This window comes from Lathamus discolor, chromosome 1 (genome assembly GCF_037157495.1).
Source record: "Lathamus discolor isolate bLatDis1 chromosome 1, bLatDis1.hap1, whole genome shotgun sequence".
NCBI lineage: Eukaryota > Metazoa > Chordata > Aves > Psittaciformes > Psittacidae > Lathamus > Lathamus discolor.
The window spans coordinates 66,170,191-66,195,520 of record NC_088884.1 but is presented as its reverse complement, the minus strand read 5'-3'; the positions used below and the strand labels follow the sequence as shown (position 1 = coordinate 66,195,520).

The 25,330-nt window shown below is 46.3% G+C and overlaps 5 protein-coding genes and 1 long non-coding RNA gene across 6 annotated transcripts; 3 read left to right on the top strand and 3 right to left on the bottom strand.

The window, feature by feature from the left end:
• Window positions 1-7,462: 7,462 nt before the first annotated feature.
• On the bottom strand, window positions 7,463-8,247 carry LOC136012848 (histone H2B 8). Its single transcript, XM_065675892.1, has one exon. It carries the CDS (start codon window positions 8,221-8,223, stop codon window positions 7,843-7,845), a length of 381 nt encoding a protein of 126 aa, XP_065531964.1. The 5' UTR covers window positions 8,224-8,247; the 3' UTR covers window positions 7,463-7,842.
• Window positions 8,248-8,527: 280 nt separating this feature from the next.
• On the top strand, window positions 8,528-15,983 carry LOC136012807 (histone H2A-IV). The gene is made up of 3 exons (XM_065675855.1): window positions 8,528-9,060; window positions 12,092-12,180; window positions 13,770-15,983. Exon 1 carries the CDS (start codon window positions 8,597-8,599, stop codon window positions 8,984-8,986), a length of 390 nt encoding a protein of 129 aa, XP_065531927.1. The 5' UTR covers window positions 8,528-8,596; the 3' UTR covers window positions 8,987-9,060; window positions 12,092-12,180; window positions 13,770-15,983.
• On the bottom strand, window positions 9,786-17,146 carry LOC136012895 (uncharacterized). Its single transcript, XR_010612053.1, has 3 exons — window positions 17,097-17,146; window positions 14,395-15,075; window positions 9,786-10,312 (listed from the first exon to the last, which is right to left on the bottom strand). It is a non-coding gene; the product is annotated as an uncharacterized LOC136012895 (long non-coding RNA).
• A 3,227-nt stretch (window positions 17,147-20,373) lies between these two features.
• Window positions 20,374-20,895, top strand: LOC136012888 (histone H4). Its single transcript, XM_065675949.1, has one exon. The coding sequence runs from the start codon at window positions 20,452-20,454 to the stop codon at window positions 20,761-20,763; it is 312 nt and encodes a 103-aa protein (XP_065532021.1). The 5' UTR covers window positions 20,374-20,451; the 3' UTR covers window positions 20,764-20,895.
• Window positions 20,896-22,731: 1,836 nt separating this feature from the next.
• Window positions 22,732-23,697, top strand: LOC136012778 (histone H3). The gene has a single exon (XM_065675829.1). It carries the CDS (start codon window positions 23,071-23,073, stop codon window positions 23,479-23,481), a length of 411 nt encoding a protein of 136 aa, XP_065531901.1. The 5' UTR covers window positions 22,732-23,070; the 3' UTR covers window positions 23,482-23,697.
• A 694-nt stretch (window positions 23,698-24,391) lies between these two features.
• Window positions 24,392-24,829, bottom strand: LOC136012879 (histone H4). Its single transcript, XM_065675933.1, has one exon. It carries the CDS (start codon window positions 24,760-24,762, stop codon window positions 24,451-24,453), a length of 312 nt encoding a protein of 103 aa, XP_065532005.1. The 5' UTR covers window positions 24,763-24,829; the 3' UTR covers window positions 24,392-24,450.
• Between the last annotated feature and the right edge of the window lie 501 nt (window positions 24,830-25,330).

Here is a 25,330-nt window from a genome sequence, read left to right as displayed (position 1 = left end):
TAGCCAGAACTTTAAACTGCACTTTCAGTTAAATTGTTGATGAATAGTATCTCTTAAATGTTACTTCTAACACGTAAAAAAAAAAAAAAACCAAAAAACAAAACAACAACAACAAAAAAAAAAAAAACAAAACAAACAAAAACAAACAAACAAAAAAAAAAACACAAACCAGCCTCCCCAGGCCTCTTGAGGATACAAAGTAGTAGTATATGGAAGTGCTCTTAAAATAAAATGTATACATGGGTTCATAAAATAGAGGTATTTCAAAATACACTGTAATTTGATTTTAAGGCCATTCATTTCTATGAGTTAAGCTCTGAGTCCACAAGTGCATTACAACACTGGCATACTGTGCTGAAATCCATGGGGCCATACAGAGTATTTGTTAAAAAATGCCCTCTAGAGCAATTCATTATTTCTAAATGGCCTCACAGGTTGAAGCTCTTACAGGTCTGCATAGCATATGGCTTTACTGGTCCCTTCTGATGATACGCTTGGTATAACATAAAAAAACCACAGGTGCAGAGAGAAGGAAAATGCTCATAATTATCTCAAACATTTATGATATAGGGTAAGCATGCAAGGAAATGTCAGAAGATCTTCAGAAATATATAGTGATAAGCCAGGATAAAGGGTAAAGAGCAGTAAAAGGGATACTCAGATTTGAGCAGCTCTTCGAGTATCTTAACTAAATTTAATCTCCACATGTGCATCAGACAGCACTACTTAGAACACCCTTTCCTGATGTATGAAGGTAGGGTAATTGTGCCCAGCACATTTTCTCCCCAGTCCTGTGCTAGCAACTTGACACAGTGCTTGGGGGTAAAAGCCTGCTAGACAGTGAATCAGTTCTTAAACTGAAGCCAAAATACCGTTGCCTGGAAACTGCATAAGAAATAACTTTTTCTCTGTGATTAACTACTCATAGAATAGTTTGGGTTAGAAGGGACCTTCAAAGGTCACCTGGTCCAACCCCCCTGCAATGAAGAGACACCCTCAACTAGATCAGATGGCTCAGAATCACATCCTGCCTGGCCTTGAATGTCTCCTGGGATGGTGAATCCACGAACTCTGGGATATCTGTGACAGTATTTGACCACCATCATTGTAAAAAAAATTATTCCTCACATCCAGCCTGAATCTCACTTCTTTCAGTTTAAAACCATTACTTCCTATCCTATCGCAACAGGCTCTGCTAAGAAGTCTGTCACCATATTTCTTATAGGCCCATATTAAGTACTAAACTATCAACTGATGTTAAAAAAAAAAAACAAAACGGGGGGGGGGGGGGGAAGGGGGGAGAGGATGGAGGGGAATCCTCAATAGCTAATATGTGCTGCATCAAAGCTTTATGAAAGAGCTCAAAAAAGAGGGGAAAGCATTTTTATTTCAGAGCAAAAGTGATTTCACTCCCACATCCTAACATACACACTCAAAAGATTAAGTCTGCAAGTGGGCAGGACAGTATCATTTACAGAGGTAGCCAATATGCCTTGTACCATCTCTGAGTCCTCCAGATGTTCTCCAGGGAGGGAGAAGTGATGGCTACAATATGCTCATCTTTGAATGATCTTCTATGTCATTCAGAAGCTAGCAGCAATTCTATTACTCTGTCTCTCCAACTTCTAACACTTCTGTGACCGTTAGAATTTACTCGCCAACTGTTGTCTCCATATCCAAATGCCTTATTGGTCCAGGTTATCTTCCTCCATCTTCTCAATTACTTTATGTTGTCCCTTGCTTTATGCATTGCTTTATTTTCACAGACTGGATGTCCCAGACAAGCTGTAGAAAGATTTGGGTCCTACTATCTAGGTGCAACCCTCACGCTCTATACTTACAATTACGCTTCTGTTCTTCTTTCTGGTACATGCGTATACTCCCCATTTCCAGGGTTCTGGGAATAGCTGCTTTTTCACATGTTTTACACAAATATTCATTCTCCCCCTCCATCTCACTATTTCAGCTACTAATGCTGTATGAATACTCATTGGAGTTGTAAAGGCCACCACTCTTTTCGAAGAGAATTTAAGGTTTCAGCTACAGTATAGTGAAGCTCACCAAACATCAAGGGGGTGTCTTTTGTAACACTGCTGCATACTGCACTCTATACTGTCACCTAGGGCATTAGGACACTCCTACAGTGGGAGGTAAATTTTCAGACTGCAACCTGTGTGCTAGGGGACTTTGCCACAATGCTGTTCTATAAACAGTAACTATCCCTAGATAAAGAAGATTAGAGAGTCTGGAAATGTCTCCTCTCTTGGAATTTCACATTAAGAAGAACTTTTTTGTGCTGGTAAGCAGTACCTCCTTTTGTTCTTCGTGGTCTAAAGTATGTTATTTTCCTGACTTTTAGAAAAGGTGTGGAAATGCATTGTGGACCCAATTTCAGAAATAAGGCAATGCATATTTTACAATATGCAAACACTATAACACCACAATTTTCTAACTAGAAGTGTTTGTCTCTCAAAGCCAAGGTATCAAGCTGAGCTTACAGTTTTCATTGAGACAAAGAATTTAAACACTACATCCCAAATGCTGCTGAATCTTGTGAACCTTGACCAAAGAATATAAGGAACTTTACATAAGATAAATCTCTGTGACCTTTGTACAATGCCAATTGTAAGCAGAGCAGGATGTTTAGGTTAGAACTATCTGAAACTAACAGATGCTCAGGATGAGCTTTAGCTAAGCTGACTGATAAGTAAAAGAGTGGGAAGGAATCATTTACCTGTATCAGCTGTGTTGCCAAATCCTAAAAAAACTGGAGTAAACATTTAGCTACTGTGCATGCTTCAAAGACTGCTGGAACAAGAATTCAAGAAGCAGACAAGTGATGAAGACTGCTGGAAAAAGTAAAACGACCACAAGACCACCAGAGCGGCTGTAAAGCTTGAAAATGGACAATAGATGGCAGCAAAGACAGTGAAATAACAGTCTAAGACTAAACGTGCTTATGTTAATGAGTTCCAAAAATTGTAATATATATGCATTAACCTTGTAAATTTAAGCAATGTAAGTGCAACCAGTCGTTGGGAGCCCTTATGGAGGGGAATCCCCAGTGCGGCCCCAGCACTGAAATAAAGAATGCCTGGTTAACAGTAGCTAATAATTCTGTTGAGTGTATTTCTTTGTTTCAGCTAGACCAAGATCTCCTGCAAAAAGTACAGAAATGCTGCTGGCCTTTTCTGATACCAGAGGAACCTCCATTTCTACTCTCTCTTTGAGTTAGGAAACCTTACACTAAGTCATCTCTGTGTATTTTGGATTTTAAAAAAATGTTACATGAAAACAGCACAACTGTCTATGGCAAATTCAGCTTTATCTCTAAATCATAGTGTATTTGGGTTTTGTTTTGGCAAATACCTCCCAAGTTCTATTCTGTATCAGATTTAACTGATAAAGAGTTTCTCTGAATTTTATAGAAAGTGCAAAATATCTTTCAATTCCTTAAGTAGCTTATCTTTGTTCACAAAACCCCAACTTAAATACTCCTGATACCTGTTCTTAGTTGTACTTTATGAAATTATTTCACACACACACCCTATGGGATTTTTGTTGTTGTTCCTTTTTGGTTAAGAGATTCAATAACATATGCAAACTGGTATGATTCCAGATATGATTTATCACTTGTGTAAGGAGGGAAGTGAGGCCCACTGCATAAGCTAGTTTCCCACTGTTCCTCATATCAATAGTACAGCTATCTGCAGCTGTTATAGACTCCAAAATCCAGCTTTAACATTTTAATTATTAGCCTGGTCCAGTAGTACAAACTATTATAGGTTTCTCATAATGTATAACACCCCAAAACCACTTCAGACTCAGGCACTGTGACATAGGGCTCATACAAGCTCTTCCTTCCTGCAAAAAGCTTACACATCTATTTCTTTCTCAGCTGCAGGTGTGCTAGCTCTCAGTCCCCGCCCCCCCTTTTTTTTTTTTTTCACAATTCAAGCATGCAGCTCTCAAAATGAGCCCAAATAATACTGTATTTATTAAAACAGCCCAACATCTTCAAGAGACTACAGCTGAACTGATGGAAATTAAGGAAAATAAAGCCCGATTCTTCATCTCACCCCTCAAAAAACATTTATTTCTTGAACCTGAAAAAAAAAAAAAGCATAATTTTCCCTAAACTGCTGTTGGAATTTAAGTATCCCGACTGTTGGCATACAACTAGCATCAACCTTATAAAATATTAAAAAAAATGTTTTACTTAAATTACTAACAATTTTATAAAAAAAACATATGATAAAAGAAAGTTTAGATAAATAACTAGATTTCACAGAAAGCATCAGGAAACAAGTTAGCTTTCATTAAGGCTCATTTCTGCAGTCATTTTGGAAATCACTTACTGAAAAAAACCACTAAAACAAACAACCCAAAAAGCTGTTCTGAAAAACACAAATCCTATATCAATGAACAAACTGGGGGCATGGAGAATAAACTGAAGAGACTGTCTTAATTTCTGGAGTATTATTCCCAATACATCCCCCCCTTCCTTTTACTCTTCGGAGAAGTAGCAGAAAATGGCTGAAAGTGACAAAAACAAGGGAAAGGAAATGGTGCGTGGAGGCTCTCTATTGGTCAGATTTTGCTGCAGAGTCCAAGTTCTTCACACAGAGAAAGAAAGATTTCCCAAGCTGGGGTGTATCAGCAGTTAACAGAAAACCAAGGTTTCTGCAGCGTGAACCTTTCCAAGGGAAATATTTCCTCTAAGCAATTCTCTGTAGGCCCTTGTTGTTGAGTTAGTGAAGGCTGTGCTCTATTCAATCCAACCGCTTCTTAAAGGCACAGCTATTCGTTTGTCGCGGTGAAAACCCAATTTATTTTTAACATTTCAGCGGAACAGTTAGACTTTCCCAAATTACACATAAAGGACTAGCAGAATGAAATAAGTGAGAAAATGCGACAGAAAGTCAAAGGTTGTTTTGGAACTCTATATTTTTCAGGCACTAACTACAGAGCTACCAAGGAAGAGAGCAGCGGTTTTTCAGCTGAACTTACAGTCAGGGAAAAAACATGTTTTCCAGGTAGGCTCACTAAAAAAAAAAAAAAAAAAAAGAAAAAGAAAAAAGAAAAAAAAAAAAGACATACAAAAGAGTCTCTATTTAAGAATAATTTTAGACTCGATGACAAGCTTTTAGTCACCAATACTCCTTGGAAAACACTTCCTTTGTGCTCAGTTCAGCAAATATTTTCAGGCCCCTGAATACAGATGGGAGACAACTTATACAAAAAGGCATCTCTAATAATTCACATAGGACACCAAGAAACATCAGGGATACCATGAGTGTGTTCTGGAGAAGACACCAGCATGAAAGCACCCTGCTTTTGAGAACGGTATGGTCAGAAGTTATACTCACCACCAACCCTATCCCTAGTTCTCTCTAGAAATACAAGGGCTATCACACGAATAAAATAGAAGTGTTTGAAAAGGAATGAAGGTGCCCGTGGCGGGGGGAGCTCTTACATCAGGAAATACCAGACCACGAGTGATAAAGCACTGAGAAAACTACCGGCCAAGGCAGTGCCTTTCATGAAAAGGCGGGAAAAGGCTTCTTCTACCACAAGCCTTCCCTCCTCCCCCACCCCATACCCCCCACACCACCCTCCCCCCCAAAAAAAAAAAAAAAAAGAAAAAGGTTTCTTAAAGAAAACTATGCTTCTGTCAGGACAATGAACTGTAATATTGCTACCATAAGAACATCAAAGAGAAGGCATCGACAATAGATATACTCTGAATAAACTTCTCTAATCGAAATGTAGAATGACTATTAAGAGTCATCTTTACGATTTCAAAGTTTGCATAAATGGTTTTAGCACACACCAACAGATAAATACAATTCGCTTAGAGCATCTGTTCATTCAGGAAAAGAAAGCCCAATAACTGGTTTTGTAACAGCTAAACAGGAGGTTTCCACCCTAAACTGGTGTATCTTGGTAAGATCACCTCAAAATTAACTATAGCAAGCTTGTTTGGATACCCTCAGAACCCTTTTAAAAACCATTTAAATTGAGACTCCCACACTTTGTTAGGTACTTACTTGACAGGCTGCAGGCTTTTGATCACTATAAAACTACCGGAAAAGCACAGGGAAAAGCATCACTTCCTACACTGGACTAGGAGGTTACAGCTCTTTTTAGTGGCCATGTGGTGGCTCTTAAAAGAGCCTTTGGGTCTTTGATAGGCAGATGAATTTGCTAGCTTAAGCGCGCTCGCCGCGGATGCGCCGCGCCAGCTGAATATCTTTGGGCATAATGGTGACCCGCTTGGCGTGGATGGCACACAGGTTGGTGTCCTCGAACAGCCCCACCAGGTAGGCCTCGCTCGCCTCCTGCAGCGCCATCACGGCCGAGCTCTGGAAGCGCAGATCGGTCTTGAAGTCCTGCGCGATCTCGCGCACCAGGCGCTGGAAGGGCAGCTTGCGGATCAGCAGCTCCGTCGACTTCTGGTAGCGCCGGATCTCGCGCAGCGCCACCGTGCCCGGACGGTACCGGTGCGGCTTCTTCACGCCGCCCGTGGCCGGCGCGCTCTTGCGGGCCGCCTTGGTGGCCAGCTGCTTGCGGGGAGCCTTCCCGCCAGTTGATTTGCGCGCAGTCTGCTTCGTACGAGCCATTACTACCCAAAGATACTCAGCAGGACCAAGCGAGGAAACTAGCGCAAAGGCAGCCTCGGGGCCCCTTACTTATAGCCATCACTGCCCTGTGATTGGCCTGCCGGAAAGCACGAGTTCCATTGGATAGCTTGAAGGATTTGAAATGCCCGCCTCCCGGTGCTCGCGGCGTGGGGGTGGATTGCAACGGCCGCTTCCGGCTCCGCAGTCCCCTCCCCCGCTGAAGACGGCGTTCCGGTCACTCACCCCCTCCACCCCCCTCTTTTGCCCGCCGAAAGAAGCCGGCAGCGGCGGCGCGCTCCCGCCACAGTGGAACCTGCCAGTGAAACCGCGGTCGCCGCCGCTATCCCGGGCGGGCATGAATTCAGCCGCCTTGAGAAAGGCTTTTTCTAAAGCTAGACTTACCAAGCACACCCTGCACCATCCGCAGTTCGATAAAGCGCTGCCATTCACTTTTTCCTTTTTAAGCACCTCTTCTATTTTCCTACAACTTATTACTTAGAATCTATGAGGATCCTCTTTATTCTTCTCTATCAAAAAGAGGAGACAAAATAAACTCTTATGCTGCCTCCACATAAAGTCTCGGGATGAATTAAACGATACTGATCTTTCTACAGTTTCATTTCAGCTGTGCACAGTGACAAATTTTATGAAACATTGTATCCCAAATGTTGCGCATACGCAGACTAATCCCTACTGAGCTCTCCGAGTAAACAAGCTGCTCTGGCTTGCGGCCAGGTTGCTGGAGGCTGAGAGCTAAGTGTTAAAAGGGACGACGGCGATTTATTAGAAATTGGAGAACCTGCATTACCATAAAGTTGTTTTGTAAGAGAAAAGCCCACTCAAACAGAAAAGCTTTATTTCATATGGAAATGTCCTCAAGGTTGCAGTGCATGTTTATTTCCACTTACTCAACCCCTAGAGCAGAGATAGTAGCTTGAAAATAAGAAAGTGGAAACTTTAATGGCTTTAGAACTCGATTAAGGTCTTAGCGTGTTTTTCTTACAGACCTGCACGATGAACAGTTGGGGTGAGGAACACACAAGATGACCAGCATCATTACTAGCACTTCAACATTTTTCCTATGATTGAATGCTACTACCTACACTCACAGAAACACTAAATACAAGTACCACTCACCGAATACAGCGTGAATGACTCTTTTACTGAAAATGTGGGTGGCTCTTAAAAGAGCCTTTGGGTTATGCGATCCTTCCACCATTTACTTGGAGCTGGTGTACTTGGTGACAGCCTTGGTGCCCTCGGAAACTGCATGCTTGGCCAGCTCACCCGGCAGCAGGAGCCGCACGGCCGTCTGGATCTCCCGAGAGGTGATGGTGGAGCGTTTGTTGTAGTGTGCCAGGCGGGAAGCTTCGCCGGCGATGCGCTCGAAGATGTCGTTGACGAAGGAGTTCATGATGCCCATGGCCTTAGAAGAGATGCCCGTGTCTGGGTGCACCTGCTTCAGCACCTTATACACGTAGATAGAGTAGCTTTCCTTCCTAGTCTTTCTACGCTTCTTGTCACCCTTCTTCTGCGTCTTTGTGACAGCCTTCTTAGAGCCCTTCTTCGGAGCAGGAGCGGATTTTGCGGGTTCCGGCATTTTATAAGTCTGTCTCTACCAGTCTACTGCAGAAACGACGTAAACACACTGCCGGCGCACCCCTATTTATAGGGGCGGTATGCAAATAAGATGACTTAGTACTGTTCTTTTCCATTGGACAGTGTGTGTCTGTGATGTCAAACTACATGGCATCTCCGATTGGTGCTCTTTCATCTCTCTTCCCATTGGTTAACTTTACAATCTCAGTCTCCGCCAATCAAAAGTCCCACCGAACCCCAGAAGGAAGGGATAAAAAGGCCGGGTAGCAGCTGCAGCTGTTTTTCTTCTTTTTCATCAGCTTTATTTTTTTGTGTTGATATTTTCTCTTTATTTCTTTTTGGTTTTACTTTGTTTTATAGCTTTTATCTGAGGTATGTCTGGGCGTGGCAAGCAGGGTGGGAAGGCGCGTGCCAAGGCTAAGTCGCGTTCGTCGCGGGCAGGGCTGCAGTTCCCCGTGGGCCGCGTCCACCGCCTGCTGCGCAAGGGCAATTACGCGGAGCGGGTGGGCGCCGGCGCTCCCGTGTACCTGGCAGCCGTGCTGGAGTACCTGACGGCCGAGATCCTGGAGCTGGCGGGCAACGCGGCCCGCGACAACAAGAAGACGCGCATCATCCCGCGGCACCTGCAGCTCGCCATCCGCAACGACGAGGAGCTCAACAAGCTGCTGGGCAAGGTGACGATCGCGCAGGGTGGTGTGCTGCCCAACATCCAGGCTGTGCTACTGCCCAAGAAGACTGACAGCCATAAAGCTAAAGCCAAGTAAAACTTTTGACAAACAACTCAAAGGCTCTTTTCAGAGCCACCCCCATTTTCCTTGAAAGAGCCAGAACACCCAAGGTATCTTCAGTTTTATTTTGCTAGTTGGTGGATGTCCTTACCTGCTTTATTTTTCTTTGTTTCTAAGAGTCATGTTTTTATGTAAACTTTTCCTAGTTTTACTCTTTTGAAAAGCTAATAAAAGGTGGCAGTTACAAGTTATGAAATCTGTCACCGCCGTAGGGTTTAGGAGGGGCGATTAGAACAGGTCAAGGGTGGGCCCACCACCCCTGTTTCAGCGTTAGTGGGCAGCAGCACCCCTCTCCGGGAAGAGGTAGGCTGCGGGTTCGGGCCGGGGGGGGCGCGGATGGCTGTGCTCGGCCACGGTGAGGGGCGGGGCCGCCTCCGGCTAATCCGCGCGGTTTTCAAACTCGGGTAGGGCTGGAGCGGGCTGCTTTCCACGCGCAGCTCCTGCTAGTGCCGTAGAGGGGAAAGGTATCCTGACTACTTTGTGTGGAGCGGCTGCTTTCTTTGTCTACTTATTGAGGTTCTTTTCTTACTTATTTGCACTTTGTGGCCCTCAGGCAATAGCGGCAGAACTGTACTTCACTGGGGTGCCGGCCTGTAACCAACTCGGCGTGGTTATCAAAGCACAGCATCAATTATTATGAATGATTGGGGTGGCACTGGAAATTGTAAAGCAGGATGACAAGTTAAACCAAAAGAGGGTCAAGTATACTTTTCTGTAGCATGTGAGTGCCTGTTGAAGCACTAGGTAAAGTCATGTGTAATTGCAGTAGGGGATAGGCATGTACTAGTCCAGACTTGAACTGATGCTTCAATCATTTTTTACTCTGACATCATGGGTGGCATTTAAAGGTGCTGTTGGGCGTTTCTTCAAAGGTTTCCTCTTACTGTACACCCTCCTGGGTGCTGCTTTCATTAGTGCCACCTTTGTGAGCTAGGTAGCCTTAGTCATCTTTTGGGGCCTCTTGAATAGTGGCTGCCGGCTGCTTGGGAATTTTGAAGTCCTCTTTGACCCACTGTAGCACCGGAGTCCTGGGGTCTCCTTGGCGGTGAACAGAAGCCCCGGATACAGGCTCGATGGCGCTGGGGCCTTGGGGTTTGGAGCCGTTCCTCACTCCCACCGGCTCCTTGGCAGCCCGAGCCAAGACGACGGGAAAAGCATCGGGTATGGCTGGGGACAGGAGAGGCCGGAATTTGTAGGGAGGAGTCTCTCGACCATTGGTGCATCGGGGAGCCAGCTGATTTTGGAATGTAGAGAAGGTTCAGCTCACTTTTGTTTTCTCCATAGTTTATTCATTTGCTTTCACTGTAAAGGAATATGTTAGGCAGATATAGATAAAACAGGCTTTTACTTCTTCCTATTCAGTAATGTTTTATGAGGAAGAAAATGCTGCCCGAAGGGTAGGCAGGAACGCAATTACAGAAGCCTTCGAAGGAGCTGCCCGGGGGTAGGGAATGTTTCTTTTGTTCTTTAAAAGCGCCCCTTGAGCACTAAGGAGGGAAAACCTGCTTTTAGCAGTGTCCTGCCTCAGGAAGCAGATGAGTGAGTCATTGTGCAGTGGTTAATAGCAAATGTTTTCCAAGCAGAGATATAACGCGGGGGGAGCCCGACTTAAGTGCCGCTTGGAAACAGGATGGTTTCGGGCCGCGGGTCTGGCTTTAAACAGTACTTGCTGCTTACACAATTTTCAAGATTTTTTTTTTGTGGTTTTTTTTTTTTTCCTCCTGAAATACAAAGGACTTTCTTTATCCCCCTCCCCCGCCACCCCCTCTCCACCCCCCCCCACCCCCCCCACACCCTTTATCAGCCCTGTCTTATTGGAAGAAAAAAAAAAAAACAACACCAAAACCAGATTAGGTATTAATCTTCTACCATTTAGAGATAGACTTTGAAGCAATATTAACCATAGGACTTTAGCAGTAGCCATGCTGGAACCTGAGGGTAGAACTATATTTTGGGAAAAAGTGGTTTGTTTTTTTTTTTTTCTTTTTCTATAATAATCTCAGTTTCTTGCATGTTAAGTATATTATTCTTGTAGGTAAGTATATTCAGCAGAAGAACCTTCTGTTACTGGATACTTAGTAGGTGGGAAGAGATTGTGTAGGTCTGAAGCCAAGGACTAATTTGTAGAAAGGCCTGATTGGGCCGTTTGAAATCCCCTGTTTTGAAACAAAGGCCTCACATGTTTTCTTTTTGCTCAAAAGCAAAAAGTTGTTAGGAGGGAGTGTTTCTTTTCAAGAGCAATGTCACACTGAAGTACCTGAGAAGACAGTATCTCTGTTCCACTGGCCTTAGAAATTACAGGAGGCTTTTGTTCCCCAATGATGTTTGAAAAATATCCCTTGAAAACACAAGTATTTTCAAATGAAATATGAGTAGATTGAAATATAGTCTCAAGTATGTTTTCCTATTATCTTCACTTGGAACTAGTTGCACTCAATAATAGTAAAGCATTACATTTTTTTCTCTGCCTTTCTAGCCAAGCTTCCGCTTTGAGACAGCGCATACGAGCTCAGTCTCCTTATACAGCAGTTTATAACTAGTGTTCTATTTTCTATGCCACCAGCAGTATTTTCATGATAATTTTCTTTCAGACAAGATGCTTTAAGCTAGCATATTTACCAGAAAAGCGAACAAGTTAGAGTGTTTGCCTAGGCCAAGAGAAGTAAATGGAGTTAAATGCTTTGTACCAAACACGTCTGCATGAAACTGTGGGTTAAACTTATTTAACATTTAAGCAGCACAGCATATACAAAGGCTAAACATTTATAGATATTTTCATAAGCTACTCTTAAATCTCTTCACTCCAGATTTTAGTTCCTCTAGTACCTTTCTGCAACCATACATAGGGAACCAAAATACAGTATATTAGGAGTATCTTGCAGATCTGGTGTAATGTATAGAAACCTCTTGAATTTTATCAGTAATTTTCATATTCATCTTGAAAACAGACCTTCATAGGCGTCAAATGAAGTTAAAAAATGTTATTGATATTGTTGTTTATTTCTCTTAGATACACAGTTGCAGGATTAACTTATACATTGATAACACAAAAAACTCACATGTCTATACTCACAATTTCAGAGGCTCTGACATTCAAAAAAAAACAGAATGAAAGTCTGAAAGCTAATTACACCAAAACTGAGAAATGCAGCAGAAACCTTCATTTGCAGGTAAGAATGAATGCTCTGAGTGTAGTATCAACAGAAAAGCAGATTGCTGCAAGATGCAGTGAAGCCCTTGTGTGTCTTTCTCTTTGCATCTTCTGTGAGTCTCCTGACTTTTCTGTGGCACAACTGAGTACCGGAACGGTGTATGGATCCCTTTGGGCTTTTCCTCCAAGTTCCTTTATCTGGTTGGTAGAGGCTCGGGCCTGGGGTTGTCACTGCACCCAGACTGCAGCAATTCCTGACCAATCATGCTCAGGAAGCGGTTTCCCTCCCTCCCTCCCTCCCTTCTCCTTCTCCCTCTGTTTACCTCCTCTGTCTGCCACCCTCTCCTCCCCGAATCGTTTCTCTTTATTTTAACCACGCTTTCTTTATACTGTAGCTGCTACCCAGGATTGGGAAGGAAAAAAAAAAAAACAAGTCAGGGTTCTAGTTTGTTCTGTTAGTAAATGTTATTTTGTTCTTCAGGTTTCAGGACAGACAGAGTGTCCTTCATGACAAGCTCATAACCATTAGAGCATTTCCACCCCTTTGTTCATTATGTCCTAGAAAACTTGATGCACGGCATGGAAACAAACCTACCATACTAACTAGGCAAATGCAAACAGGCCTTTTTCCCCTCTTCAAATGCTATCTCATATATAACTTCTCTAATAATTTTATTATTTTGAGACTCTGCACTCTGTGTGTGAATAATATTGCTCTTTACATGCAAGGAAGGTTTTAAAATGGAAACCAAGTTCTTTGTTCTTCCTATAGACAACTGCTGGGTTTTTTTCTGTTACAGAACTTTCTCTGTTGCCTCCCCAAGTAGTTTGTGAGAGAACTATGGAAATACTTGCACAAAGGAGGGTGCTAGTAACTTGGAAGTCCTGAAAAAATAGTTAAATTAACAAATAGGTGCTCTTTTAAGGTGAATTCTTATGTGGGTTAATTGTTTGTTTAGGGTTAGGTTTTGGTGAGTTTGCTTTGGGACTGGAGGTATTTGACCTTGAGACAAAACCAAAACTGATCCTCAGGAAGTGCATGTAGTTAAATGGCAGTTGACAGCACCAGGGCTCAGTTTAGAAGTCTTTTAGAGATGGAAAATATTTACCACCGGTGTTAGGAACTGGTTATGATTGACAGCTGTGTTCTACAGAATTAATTGCTGTAGAGGAGATCTCTCTGCGCTCACCTTTAGTAAAGAATATAAGCAAGAACGTCTTCATCCAGTTGTCCAGTAGCTATGTCTTCTCTGAAAGAGTCTCAGTATCCTTAATTTGAGGTCTAAAATAAGCTTCTCTATCTTCATTACTTTACTCAGAACTCTATTCTAGTTGCACTGCATCTTTATTGTTATCATTATTTTTAGAGGCCAGAAATGTGCAGAGTTCTCAAGGTGTGACTATTTTGCACAATGCTACAATGATACAAAGATACAGTATTTTCTGGTTTGCTCTGTGCTCCTTTTCTAGTGATTCTTAACATTCAAAATATTTTCATTGCAGTGCTTCTGAGCATTAAATTATGTGGGCTTGTTTTTTGTTGTGTGTGGTTTTCTTTTTTTCTTTGGGGTGATTTTTTCTTTTTTTTTTTTTTTCTTTTGTGGTTAGGATCAACCTGGAGGGAGCAATGAAGATGGAAGATGGTGGTGAGACAGTTCTTAATGCTGAGTTAGTGATCTGGGGGTCAGGCAGTGAAACTGAGAACTATGGTCAAACCCAAGCTGATAAATGAGAAGGTGGAAGTTTATTTTCCTTTAATGACATTCAAATTGCCTAAGCCTTGGAAAATAAAAGATGTTTTTGCTGTTAAGGTCATGATAAGATCACAGGTCGGGCAAACAGAGACTCTATCACCAAAAGGATGGATTGATTTTCCATCATCCATTACAATCCAGAAATCTAAGGCCATGTCTCTGTGGGCAGTGAAGTTCCCACTAGTTGCTAGTCCTAGGCATTCACTGTGTTTGTACAGACTGCTAACCGCTGAAGGACCTTGCAGCCACATCAGAGCAGCTCTAATGCTTTTTCTAGGTGTGTGTGGGTTCAATAGAATATTTCATACTAGATGCATGTTTTTGTGTATGCATGCACACATAACATGCTGAAGGTAAAAGGACAGTATTATACAGAATAGCAGAAGAGAGATGATAATTATCAAGATAATTCTAATAAGCTTAATATTTAATTACTATACATCGGGAGGAAGCAAAAAAAGCTTAAAATAGTTCATTACCTTGTAAAGGACTTCATAACTTTCCCTTATGTGCACTTTTTGCTTTCTCCCACTTTCAGCCTGAGCTGTCCCTTCTCCATCCCTAAAAGTCTGGGGATAACCGGTAAGGTTATTGGAGATTTTTGCATAAACACATCAATGCATGAAAAGGTAACAGTTTAAAGTGTCAGTAAGTAATAAGTACACATATGATCTTAGTGAGGTTTATAAAGCTCTGTCAGAGATGGATCCCATTGTTCCTGGGGTAGGAGCTGCCAGAATGCAGGTTGATTTCCAGCTTCCACCTGGAGGAAAACAACTTTAAAAGCACCATTTGTGTCCTTCACACAGTTGCAAGTAGAGCCTAGAGGCAGATGCACACCTGAGAAGAAACCCTGCGGTGCTCTGGGGCAGACAGATCCCTGGGGAGCAGTCAGTACAGGGGCCAGGTCCATCAGGCTAGTCCCAGTGCATGAGAATGAAAACTAGAGTTGAGCTGATCAAAACTCAGATCCTCCAGTGGAGATTTAGGGGCATATTGAGTAGTCAGGTGCTAAATGTGACATTCCTTTATATTGAGGGGATAACCACCAGTTGTGGCAATGGGCCTTTCTTCAGTTTTGTATAGATGGCCTGTGCAGAGATTGACAGCTCGGAGTCCTCATGTGAGTAGGGATTCACAGAGCACTAATTTTTATGGTGCTGTAACAAAAACTTGTGTCACAAACTTCTGATGTAATTTAGAAAGATTTCTTTTGCCCTTCCCCCCCCGCCATGGAATTAACAAACTTCTATAATATTTTCATCATGTTGATGGTCACTAAGCAAATATCCATCTCCATGTTTAGTTGGACTTACACATCTCATGTGGTTATGTTCTGAGAATGCTTACATTTCCCTAGGAAGATGGTGTAGTGTAGTTTTATTCCTTTCCCTCACAAATGTCTTATCTAAGCAAAATAAAACACTTATCGTAAGCTTCTGCTTCAGGAGGTAAAGCAAATCTGTATCTTCAAATTGAAACATTTCTGCCACAATACTTTTAGCTGGTTTAAAAACTGTTTCACAGAGACTACCCAAATAAATATTAATTCTCCTAAGGACCTGAAAAGGCACATGCTGGCAGATCTACTGAGAGACAGCAACTCAGATCTAACAACAGGTTTCCTGGAGGGGGAGGAAGCAACCAACCAACCCCGAAAACAAAGCAGGTCACTGAAGAGAAAACATTTTGAATTTTGCATTATTTCAACAGCTTTCTAATAGGGGTGGTTGTCTCTTGGGAAGGCTGGCACCCTTAGCAGGAATAGCAGGACGACAGACTGAAACCTAATGCAGAAGGGATGAGGATTGCTACAATCTGCTACGACATACCCAGTGTGGGAAGAGGAGTAGAATAATATTCTCGCTCCTTCCTGCCCTCATCCATCCTACTCATTAATACCAGTGTGCTCTGGCTGCCTTCCCACATCACAGGAGGCAACTTAAGTCTCTTCTAACTAATGCTGCCTGATCAGGAAGAGGAAAACAGAACTTCTTGTCCTTCCCTATACTGTTTTGATTAATTACTGTCTTGAAACTGAATTGTAAATAAATAAATGGAAAATTAATGGGTAGTTCATATACTTGCTGTCTCTGAATAGCAAAATCCATGTAAAAGAGCCACCAGAAGTAAAGGATGAACACTAGTCATAAAATACAAGACCAAGATGTCATGTTAGGGAATGAAGTGTTACTCTAGAATTCAATCAATGCAACTTGGAGCTCCTTCCCTGTTTTCCAGAACATTAAAAGCCTCAAAAAGAGATCCAGGGAACAAATATGAAGCACAAAAGGGATGTCAAAAGAGACTGCAAATTCTTGATAAAATGACAATCAACACTAGGCATGGGAGGTTAATAGGGCAACTTGCAGGGCAGAATACCTGTTCTCAGTAAACTACACAGAGAGACCTAAATAGCTTAAGTGGATAATCTCCAAACATATTAACACCTACACATTTGAAGTTACCAGGTGAAATGAAAGCAGAGCTATGGAAAAGATGTGCAAAAAAATAATGCTTAGGGACAAATGTGCCAAATGAGCGATTCTATGAATCTAGACAAATAGAGGGAAAACCACACTAATCACTGACAAGGAAAAGATGCATGTTGTCAAATACTGGGAGGAGTAATAGGCAGGGAAGAATATACTTTACAGTTGTGCAAAAGCATTACTGAGCTCTCTTGTATTCTATTTGTGCTGTTACTCATAAATGGGGGGGAAAAGCTGTACACTAATTTTATTTATTTTCCCCTTGAACAGTAACTGATAAGTAATGTGCAATGACAGTGATAAACTGAGGAGCCTCATCTGTCCTAAGAGCACCATAAAGGCTGATATGCAAAGATGATGAAGTCTTCCCAATTTGTGTAGAACTTGATAAAGAGCTATTAAAAATAACTGATATAAACACTACGAACCTGGCTATTTACACATGAAAATAGTTATCAAAATGTTGGACAAACATAGCCGGAATTAAGTAACATACATACTAGGAGGCTACAGGGAAACAAAAAAAATCTAAAATGCTCCCCAAAGCTCTAAAGAAAGAAAAATATCTTCCTGGAAAAAAAGGAGGAAAAAGGAAAACAATGACATAACTAAAATAATAATAATAAATAAATAAAAAAAAAACAGGAAAAGAAAAAATACTAATTCTTAGTATAAAAAGCTAAATTTACCCGAGCACCGATGCTACCACCCCTGCCCACCGCTGCACACCCTGCACATCCGTATGGCCCCCCCATCTCCTTTGTTTAAGTGCCGTGAAAAGAAAGAAAGAAAAGAAAGAAAGAAATCAGTTAAAAAAAAAAAAAACCAATAAACAAACAACAAACCCCCAGTGAAACCACCGAAACCCAACAGCTGAACAATAACTGAAGGACAGTCATTCCTGGTGTAGGAACGATGTGGCTGCCTGTGCTGCCCTTTCACAAAGAGATATTGGAGAGTGCTGAAGGCAAAAGAATTGGGAAGAGGTGTGAAAAGAGGGTTAGAAGATATTTATAAAGGGAACTCAAATTCCAGGAAAGAACTGACTGTGGAAGCCTAACCAATGAACAAAGATGAACTGAGTTCTTACACCATTCCAGTATCTGAAGGGGGCCTACAAGGACGTTGGAGAGGGACTCTTCATCAGGAACTGTAGCAACAGGACAAGGGGTGATGGGCTCAAACTGAAAGAGGGGAAGTTCAGGTTAGATAGAAGGAAGAAGTTCTTTACTGTGAGGGTGGTGAGGCACTGGAACGGGTTGCCCAAAGAAGTGGTAAATTCTCCATCCCTGGCAGTGTTGAAGTCCAGGCTTGGACAGAGCCTTGGGCAGCATGGTCTACTGTGAGACATCGTTGCCCATGGAACTGGACGATCTTAAGGTCCTTCCCAACCCACACCATTCAATGATTCTGTGATTTATGAAAAAAGAATCTAGGCATTCATATTTCCCTCTGCAGTCTAAAATACCCCATGTTCACTAAAGCAAGTCACCACCCATCATCTATCTCACTTCATTAACAACAGTATTTCCAGTGACTGACCAAAGCTTTGAAGCATCCAAAAGAAATAATCCTTCAGTCAGGAAACCAAAGTCTGATGGGAGGGAACAGAGAAAAAGCCTCAAGAACAGCTCCAGAACAACTCAAGGATGTTAGAACTTGAAGGAGTCACCAGCCTATTGCACATTATGAACCAGTATGAACTGTGGGACTCCCACTTTCTCCCCTGGTTAGTGTACCTCTGCCAGGTGAACACATCGTGCTACAGGCTCTCAGCTGCCTTCTGTTCAGGTAACTGCTCCAACTGGAAGTTTGTAGGTGCCACTGGGAAGACATAAAGGCAAAGCTGCTGCTAGTATTCTGCCACAACAGCTCCTGGGTGAGGTCTGCATAGATTTTCCTAGAAAATGCCCTTTCCTATTCTGAAATCTCAGGTCAGAAAGATAATTCTTTTCTGTTCTTATTACCTAAATGGACTTCAAGAAAAAAAAATTAAAAGTGTTTCTGAATAGCATCTTGGCTTTGACTATCCACCTTCTACAGCCTCTTTAGCCAGCCATGCTGGAGGACAGCTTAGCTGATGAGGGAAAGTCAGAAGCCTATGTATAATCTTGGGCTTACAGAGTACACATTACCAATGTCAAAAGCTCCTGAGAAACAAACAAACAAAAAGCATGAACCAAAGCAAACAAGCAGAGACGACAACAAGGTAGAGTTTTTCAGTGTAGTAGGACAAGTGTTTGAGACTTAGATTGGTTTCTGAACACCATCTCCCTTTAGACTGGTGTATCCCTCTGTATGGTGTATGGAGAAGACAACGGAGGAGAAACCCCAGGAAAAGTTACAAAACCATACGCCTTCAACAGAAGGCACTGAGCACATAGCATTAGGGAGCATTACAAATATATTGATCATGAGGCACAGCTATATAGCAATTGTGATTATTATGGTGCATGATACATATGATAACTGCATTAGAGAATTCGAGTTTAAAGGTTATAGGTAGCTACTGTAGGACTTTCAGTTGCTGAGACTGAAATATTAAGAACGGTCCTGTTATGTGTTGCATGTCTTCACATCTATAGCTGCAAGTTTTCTACCTTTGTAAATTCTTGAATGTCTCCGCTAGCTGAAGGCCTCATAACTGCTTAGAGAAGCAATAAGTACACAGGTCACAATTCCGCAGCATGAAATAACTGTACTGAAAAATCTACAAGATTAAAAAAAAAAAGGATGGGGGGGGGGGGGGGGAAGGAAATTGCTATGCATTTCCAAAATAAGTAATGTTTGGACACATATGATGTCCGAAGATGACTAACACAACTTATTTAAAAGATTTGCCCTCTATATGAATACACCTACAGTATTATAGCTAAGAAAAACACCCAGTTATGTGTTTGGGGAAAAAAAAAAAAAAAAGAAGAAAAAACCCACCAAAATTTATGGATAGAATAAAAAGAAAAGGTGAAACTAAAACTTTGAGGTATAAGGCATCAATAAAGCATAAGAAAAAAATGAAGATGACCAAACAGATGCCACGCATAAGAGCACATGGAACACAATCGATTTTTTTTACATGGGTATATTAACAAGACACCCAAATCAATTCTTTTATCAGCACCTCAGTCCCATAAACACAAAACAGGCGTGTGGTCATTAAGATATGGATACAGGAGATGCAAATGACTTCACCCCCCAAAAAAAGTAAATTAAAATTATCATAACCAAGAGGACGGAAAAAAGGAGGATTAATAACGATACCTAATTCTTAGTATAAAAAGCTAAATTTACCCGAGCACCGACGCTACCACCCCTGCCCGCCGCCGCACACCCCGCACATCCGTGTGCCCCCCCCCTCCCCCCCCATCTCCTTTGTTTAAGCGCCGCGAAATGGCGGCGGTGGAACGCGGGCGGGGCGGCGCGGCACGGCGCGGCACGGCACGGCACGGCACGGCGCGGCGCGGCGCGGCACGGCACGGCACGGCACGGCACGGCGCGGCGCGGCACGGCACGGCACGGCGCGGCACGGCACGGCGCGGCACGGCGCGGCACGGCACGGCGCGGCACGGCGCGGCACGGCGCGGCACGGCACGGCGCGGCACGGCACGGCACGGCACGGCGCGGCGCGGGCAGGAAGCGGCGCTCTCAGCCCCACCGCCCCCATTGGCTGGATTTTGCTGCAGACCCGGGCCCCGCTCCCCCCACGGACCCCGAGCACCGCAGCGGCGGGGCCCGGAAGCTGAGCCGTGCGCACAGGGACGGAGCATGTCCCCCTCCCGGGGGACTGTTCCCGCGGCGCCTAGGCCGGCCGGAGGCGGGGTCGGCCGCCTCCCAGAGCCAGGGCAGGGACTAGGACCGCTCCACCCATCCCCTCTCGGAGGCGATGGCGCGAACGTCGATGCCCGCCGGGGGAGAGGCGCGGCGAAGAGCCCGCCCTTGCCCTGCCCCGTCGCAGTCTCCAACCAGGTCGGACCGCTGGCAATATAGAGCCGCGCTGGCGGTGGTTCCCGCCACACGCCGGTTGGGTTGAGAAGAGTGAGAAGCATGTCTGGCAGGGGCAAAGGCGGGAAGGGCCTTGGCAAGGGGGGCGCCAAGCGCCACCGCAAGGTGCTGCGAGACAACATCCAGGGCATCACCAAGCCGGCCATCCGCCGCCTGGCTCGGCGTGGCGGCGTGAAGCGCATCTCCGGGCTCATCTACGAGGAGACGCGCGGTGTGCTGAAGGTCTTCCTGGAGAACGTGATCCGTGACGCAGTCACTTACACGGAGCACGCCAAGAGGAAGACGGTTACAGCCATGGATGTGGTGTATGCTCTGAAGCGCCAGGGACGCACACTCTACGGCTTCGGCGGCTAAATCCGTTTTTGGGACAGGTCACTTTTCAAGAACACAAAGGCTCTTTTCAGAGCCACCCACGCTTTCAAGAGAAGAGCCCGAATCACGCTTAAGCTTTATATTTCAGGGCTGTAGTAAAACAACGGCAGCAGTGGGTGGTGTGGTCTATGACAATGGTGGTGGAGGGTGGGGTCTTTCTCTGTCCTCATCTGTAGCCCCCGTTCCGTACGGTCCTTTTAATGCTCCCAGTCTCAAGCAACAGGTGAGCGTGAAATCCGTGGCGTAGGAATCTCCAAATAGCGATTTCCTGACGGGACTCCGTAGGCTCGAGAGAAACATTTCGGTTCCGGAAGACTAGTACGTTTTTCATTCCCCACCCCTTTCCCCCGTCTTCGTCCCCGTCTCCCCCTCTTTCTTTGTAAGGGGAACGGAGGGGACAGGCCGGCGAAAAAAGCCGGAAGCCCCGGTCAAGAGCTACTGCGACAGCCGGTCTCCCGCCATCGGCTTCACCGCAGCAGCCTGAAAGAGGAGCGCACGAAATGGCGGCGCTGCCCGCCCCCCCGTATGGGGGACGGGATAGGGCGAGAAGGCGCGGGGAGAAGAAACGAGAAATGGGTGCAAACGCCCGTCGCGCCCTATGGGCTGCAGGGGAAAAGGACGCCGAGCGAGAGCGCCTCCCTTTGCTCTGCTCCTCCGACCGCAGGGCTTCCCGTGCTCTGGAGCAGCCCTCGGTCTGCGCCGGCAGCATATAGATTGGAGAATCTCAGAACGCCAACACACAACGATCGGGCGCGGCTTGAGGCGAATGTCCCACACTGAACCTCCCGCCCGGTTATCCCACGATCAGCACTGCCTCGAGTACGGGAAACTGCGCTCGGCTCAGGCTGCCTACACTTGCTCCTAATACCAGAGACCCAGCTCTCTTGTGGCCATGTGGTGGCTCTTAAAAGAGCCTTTTCGGTTCGGGTGGGTGGGGGCACGACAGGCGCCTCAGGCGCGCTCGCCGCGGATGCGCCGCGCCAGTTGAATATCTTTGGGCATGATGGTGACCCGCTTGGCGTGGATGGCACACAGGTTGGTGTCCTCGAACAGCCCCACCAGGTAGGCCTCGCTCGCCTCCTGCAGCGCCATCACGGCCGAGCTCTGGAAGCGCAGATCGGTCTTGAAGTCCTGCGCGATCTCGCGCACCAGGCGCTGGAAGGGCAGCTTGCGGATCAGCAGCTCCGTCGACTTCTGGTAGCGCCGGATCTCGCGCAGCGCCACCGTGCCCGGACGGTACCGGTGCGGCTTCTTCACGCCGCCCGTGGCCGGCGCGCTCTTGCGGGCCGCCTTGGTGGCCAGCTGCTTGCGGGGCGCCTTCCCGCCCGTCGACTTACGCGCCGTCTGCTTCGTACGCGCCATCAACACTCTCTGCCCCAGATGCTAAAAACACACGATACCTGCTTGAACGCGCCACTTATATTTATAGCGGGTCTGGCACGCCCCTCATCTCTGATTGGTCGATGAGGAGAAGTATTTCATTGGGTAACTGCTGAGGTGACTGAAGCCGCTCAGAGCTCCCACTCGTTCTGCAAGGCATCCCTGGTACATTTATTTTCTCCGTATTTGTCAGGGTAGCCGAGTGAACTTTTAAAGTTTTCTTGCGCAACAGTTTTATTTCTACAGTAGTTACTTTTATGTTTTTTGTTCCCCCCTATGTTTGACATTATGAATTGTTTTTACTTCATCTATATTTTATGTTATGATGACTGCTATGAACTTTGTAGGTAAAAGAAACCTAATGGTATGTTGGCTTTAGGTTTGGATTTCAAGTAAATAATTCGATTCCTTCAGGAAATACTTGTCTCAATGTTGTAGAAAGTCAAAATATAAGTGGTGAGAGTTTTACATAATTAGGATTTGCTAACTAAGCCTGTAAACAAAAATTAGCTTTGTGATAAACCTAGAAAATACGGGGGACGGGTGGTGGGTGTGGGGTGTTCCTATGTCTTGTAGTAAACTCATTTTAGGAATTGTATGAGAAGTAGCAATTTTTTGAGGGGCAAACTTCAGATCAAATAATTAAGAAAAATAATGATGTTTCCGAAGAAACGAAAGACGAGAGGATTTAATCTGTGACGCAAATATTGAGGAGTGCGGTTCATATTGAGGAGTGCGGTTCAGCACAGAAGGGGTTAAGGCGGGGTTTTCAAATTGACCCAATGAATTCGGCTATTTCCAGCGGCCAATGAACAAGCAGCGGTCGGATATAAAAGGGAGTCGCGGGGAGACGCGTTTCAGTTTCTGTCTGCTGGTTTTTCATTAGTGAGTGGGTAAGGTAGTCAGTTGATGGCGCGTACGAAGCAGACTGCGCGTAAGTCGACGGGCGGGAAGGCGCCCCGCAAGCAGCTGGCCACCAAGGCGGCCCGCAAGAGCGCGCCGGCCACGGGCGGCGTGAAGAAGCCGCACCGGTACCGTCCGGGCACGGTGGCGCTGCGCGAGATCCGGCGCTACCAGAAGTCGACGGAGCTGCTGATCCGCAAGCTGCCCTTCCAGCGCCTGGTGCGCGAGATCGCGCAGGACTTCAAGACCGATCTGCGCTTCCAGAGCTCGGCCGTGATGGCGCTGCAGGAGGCGAGCGAGGCCTACCTGGTGGGGCTGTTCGAGGACACCAACCTGTGTGCCATCCACGCCAAGCGGGTCACCATCATGCCCAAAGATATTCAACTGGCGCGGCGCATCCGCGGCGAGCGCGCCTGAGGCGCCTGTCGTGCCCCCACCCACCCGAACCGAAAAGGCTCTTTTAAGAGCCACCACATGGCCACAAGAGAGCTGGGTCTCTGGTATTAGGAGCAAGTGTAGGCAGCCTGAGCCGAGCGCAGTTTCCCGTACTCGAGGCAGTGCTGATCGTGGGATAACCGGGCGGGAGGTTCAGTGTGGGACATTCGCCTCAAGCCGCGCCCGATCGTTGTGTGTTGGCGTTCTGAGATTCTCCAATCTATATGCTGCCGGCGCAGACCGAGGGCTGCTCCAGAGCACGGGAAGCCCTGCGGTCGGAGGAGCAGAGCAAAGGGAGGCGCTCTCGCTCGGCGTCCTTTTCCCCTGCAGCCCATAGGGCGCGACGGGCGTTTGCACCCATTTCTCGTTTCTTCTCCCCGCGCCTTCTCGCCCTATCCCGTCCCCCATACGGGGGGGCGGGCAGCGCCGCCATTTCGTGCGCTCCTCTTTCAGGCTGCTGCGGTGAAGCCGATGGCGGGAGACCGGCTGTCGCAGTAGCTCTTGACCGGGGCTTCCGGCTTTTTTCGCCGGCCTGTCCCCTCCGTTCCCCTTACAAAGAAAGAGGGGGAGACGGGGACGAAGACGGGGGAAAGGGGTGGGGAATGAAAAACGTACTAGTCTTCCGGAACCGAAATGTTTCTCTCGAGCCTACGGAGTCCCGTCAGGAAATCGCTATTTGGATATTCCTACGCCACGGATTTCACGCTCACCTGTTGCTTGAGACTGGGAGCATTAAAAGGACCGTACGGAACGGGGGCTACAGATGAGGACAGAGAAAGACCCCACCCTCCACCACCATTGTCATAGACCACACCACCCACTGCTGCCGTTGTTTTACTACAGCCCTGAAATACAAAGCTAAGGCGTGATTCAGACTCTTCTTCTGAAAGCGTGGGTGGCTCTGAAAAGAGCCTTTGTGTTCTTGAAAAGTGACCTGTCCCAAAAACGGATTTAGCCGCCGAAGCCGTAGAGAGTGCGTCCCTGGCGCTTCAGAGCATACACCACATCCATGGCTGTAACCGTCTTCCTCTTGGCGTGCTCCGTGTAAGTGACTGCGTCACGGATCACGTTCTCCAGGAAGACCTTCAGCACACCGCGCGTCTCCTCGTAGATGAGCCCGGAGATGCGCTTCACGCCGCCACGCCGAGCCAGGCGGCGGATGGCCGGCTTGGTGATGCCCTGGATGTTGTCTCGCAGCACCTTGCGGTGGCGCTTGGCGCCCCCCTTGCCAAGGCCCTTCCCGCCTTTGCCCCTGCCAGACATGCTTCTCACTCTTCTCAACCCAACCGGCGTGTGGCGGGAACCACCGCCAGCGCGGCTCTATATTGCCAGCGGTCCGACCTGGTTGGAGACTGCGACGGGGCAGGGCAAGGGCGGGCTCTTCGCCGCGCCTCTCCCCCGGCGGGCATCGACGTTCGCGCCATCGCCTCCGAGAGGGGATGGGTGGAGCGGTCCTAGTCCCTGCCCTGGCTCTGGGAGGCGGCCGACCCCGCCTCCGGCCGGCCTAGGCGCCGCGGGAACAGTCCCCCGGGAGGGGGACATGCTCCGTCCCTGTGCGCACGGCTCAGCTTCCGGGCCCCGCCGCTGCGGTGCTCGGGGTCCGTGGGGGGAGCGGGGCCCGGGTCTGCAGCAAAATCCAGCCAATGGGGGCGGTGGGACCGAGAGCGCCGCTTCCTGCCCGCGCCGTGCTGTGCCGTGCCGCGCCGTGCCGCGCCGTGCCGCGCCGTGCCGTGCCGCGCCGTGCCGCGCCGCGCCGTGCCGCGCCGTGCCGCGCCGCGCCGCGCCGTGCCGTGCCGCGCCGCGCCGCGCCGTGCCGTGCCGTGCCGCGCCG

Coding starts and splice junctions, on each gene's coding strand:
- LOC136012778 (XM_065675829.1), top strand. CDS start 23,071: ATGGCGCGTACGAAGCAGACTGCGCGTAAGTCGACGGGCGGGAAGGCG.
- LOC136012888 (XM_065675949.1), top strand. CDS start 20,452: ATGTCTGGCAGGGGCAAAGGCGGGAAGGGCCTTGGCAAGGGGGGCGCC.
- LOC136012848 (XM_065675892.1), bottom strand. CDS start 8,223: ATGCCGGAACCCGCAAAATCCGCTCCTGCTCCGAAGAAGGGCTCTAAG.
- LOC136012879 (XM_065675933.1), bottom strand. CDS start 24,762: ATGTCTGGCAGGGGCAAAGGCGGGAAGGGCCTTGGCAAGGGGGGCGCC.
- LOC136012807 (XM_065675855.1), top strand. CDS start 8,597: ATGTCTGGGCGTGGCAAGCAGGGTGGGAAGGCGCGTGCCAAGGCTAAG.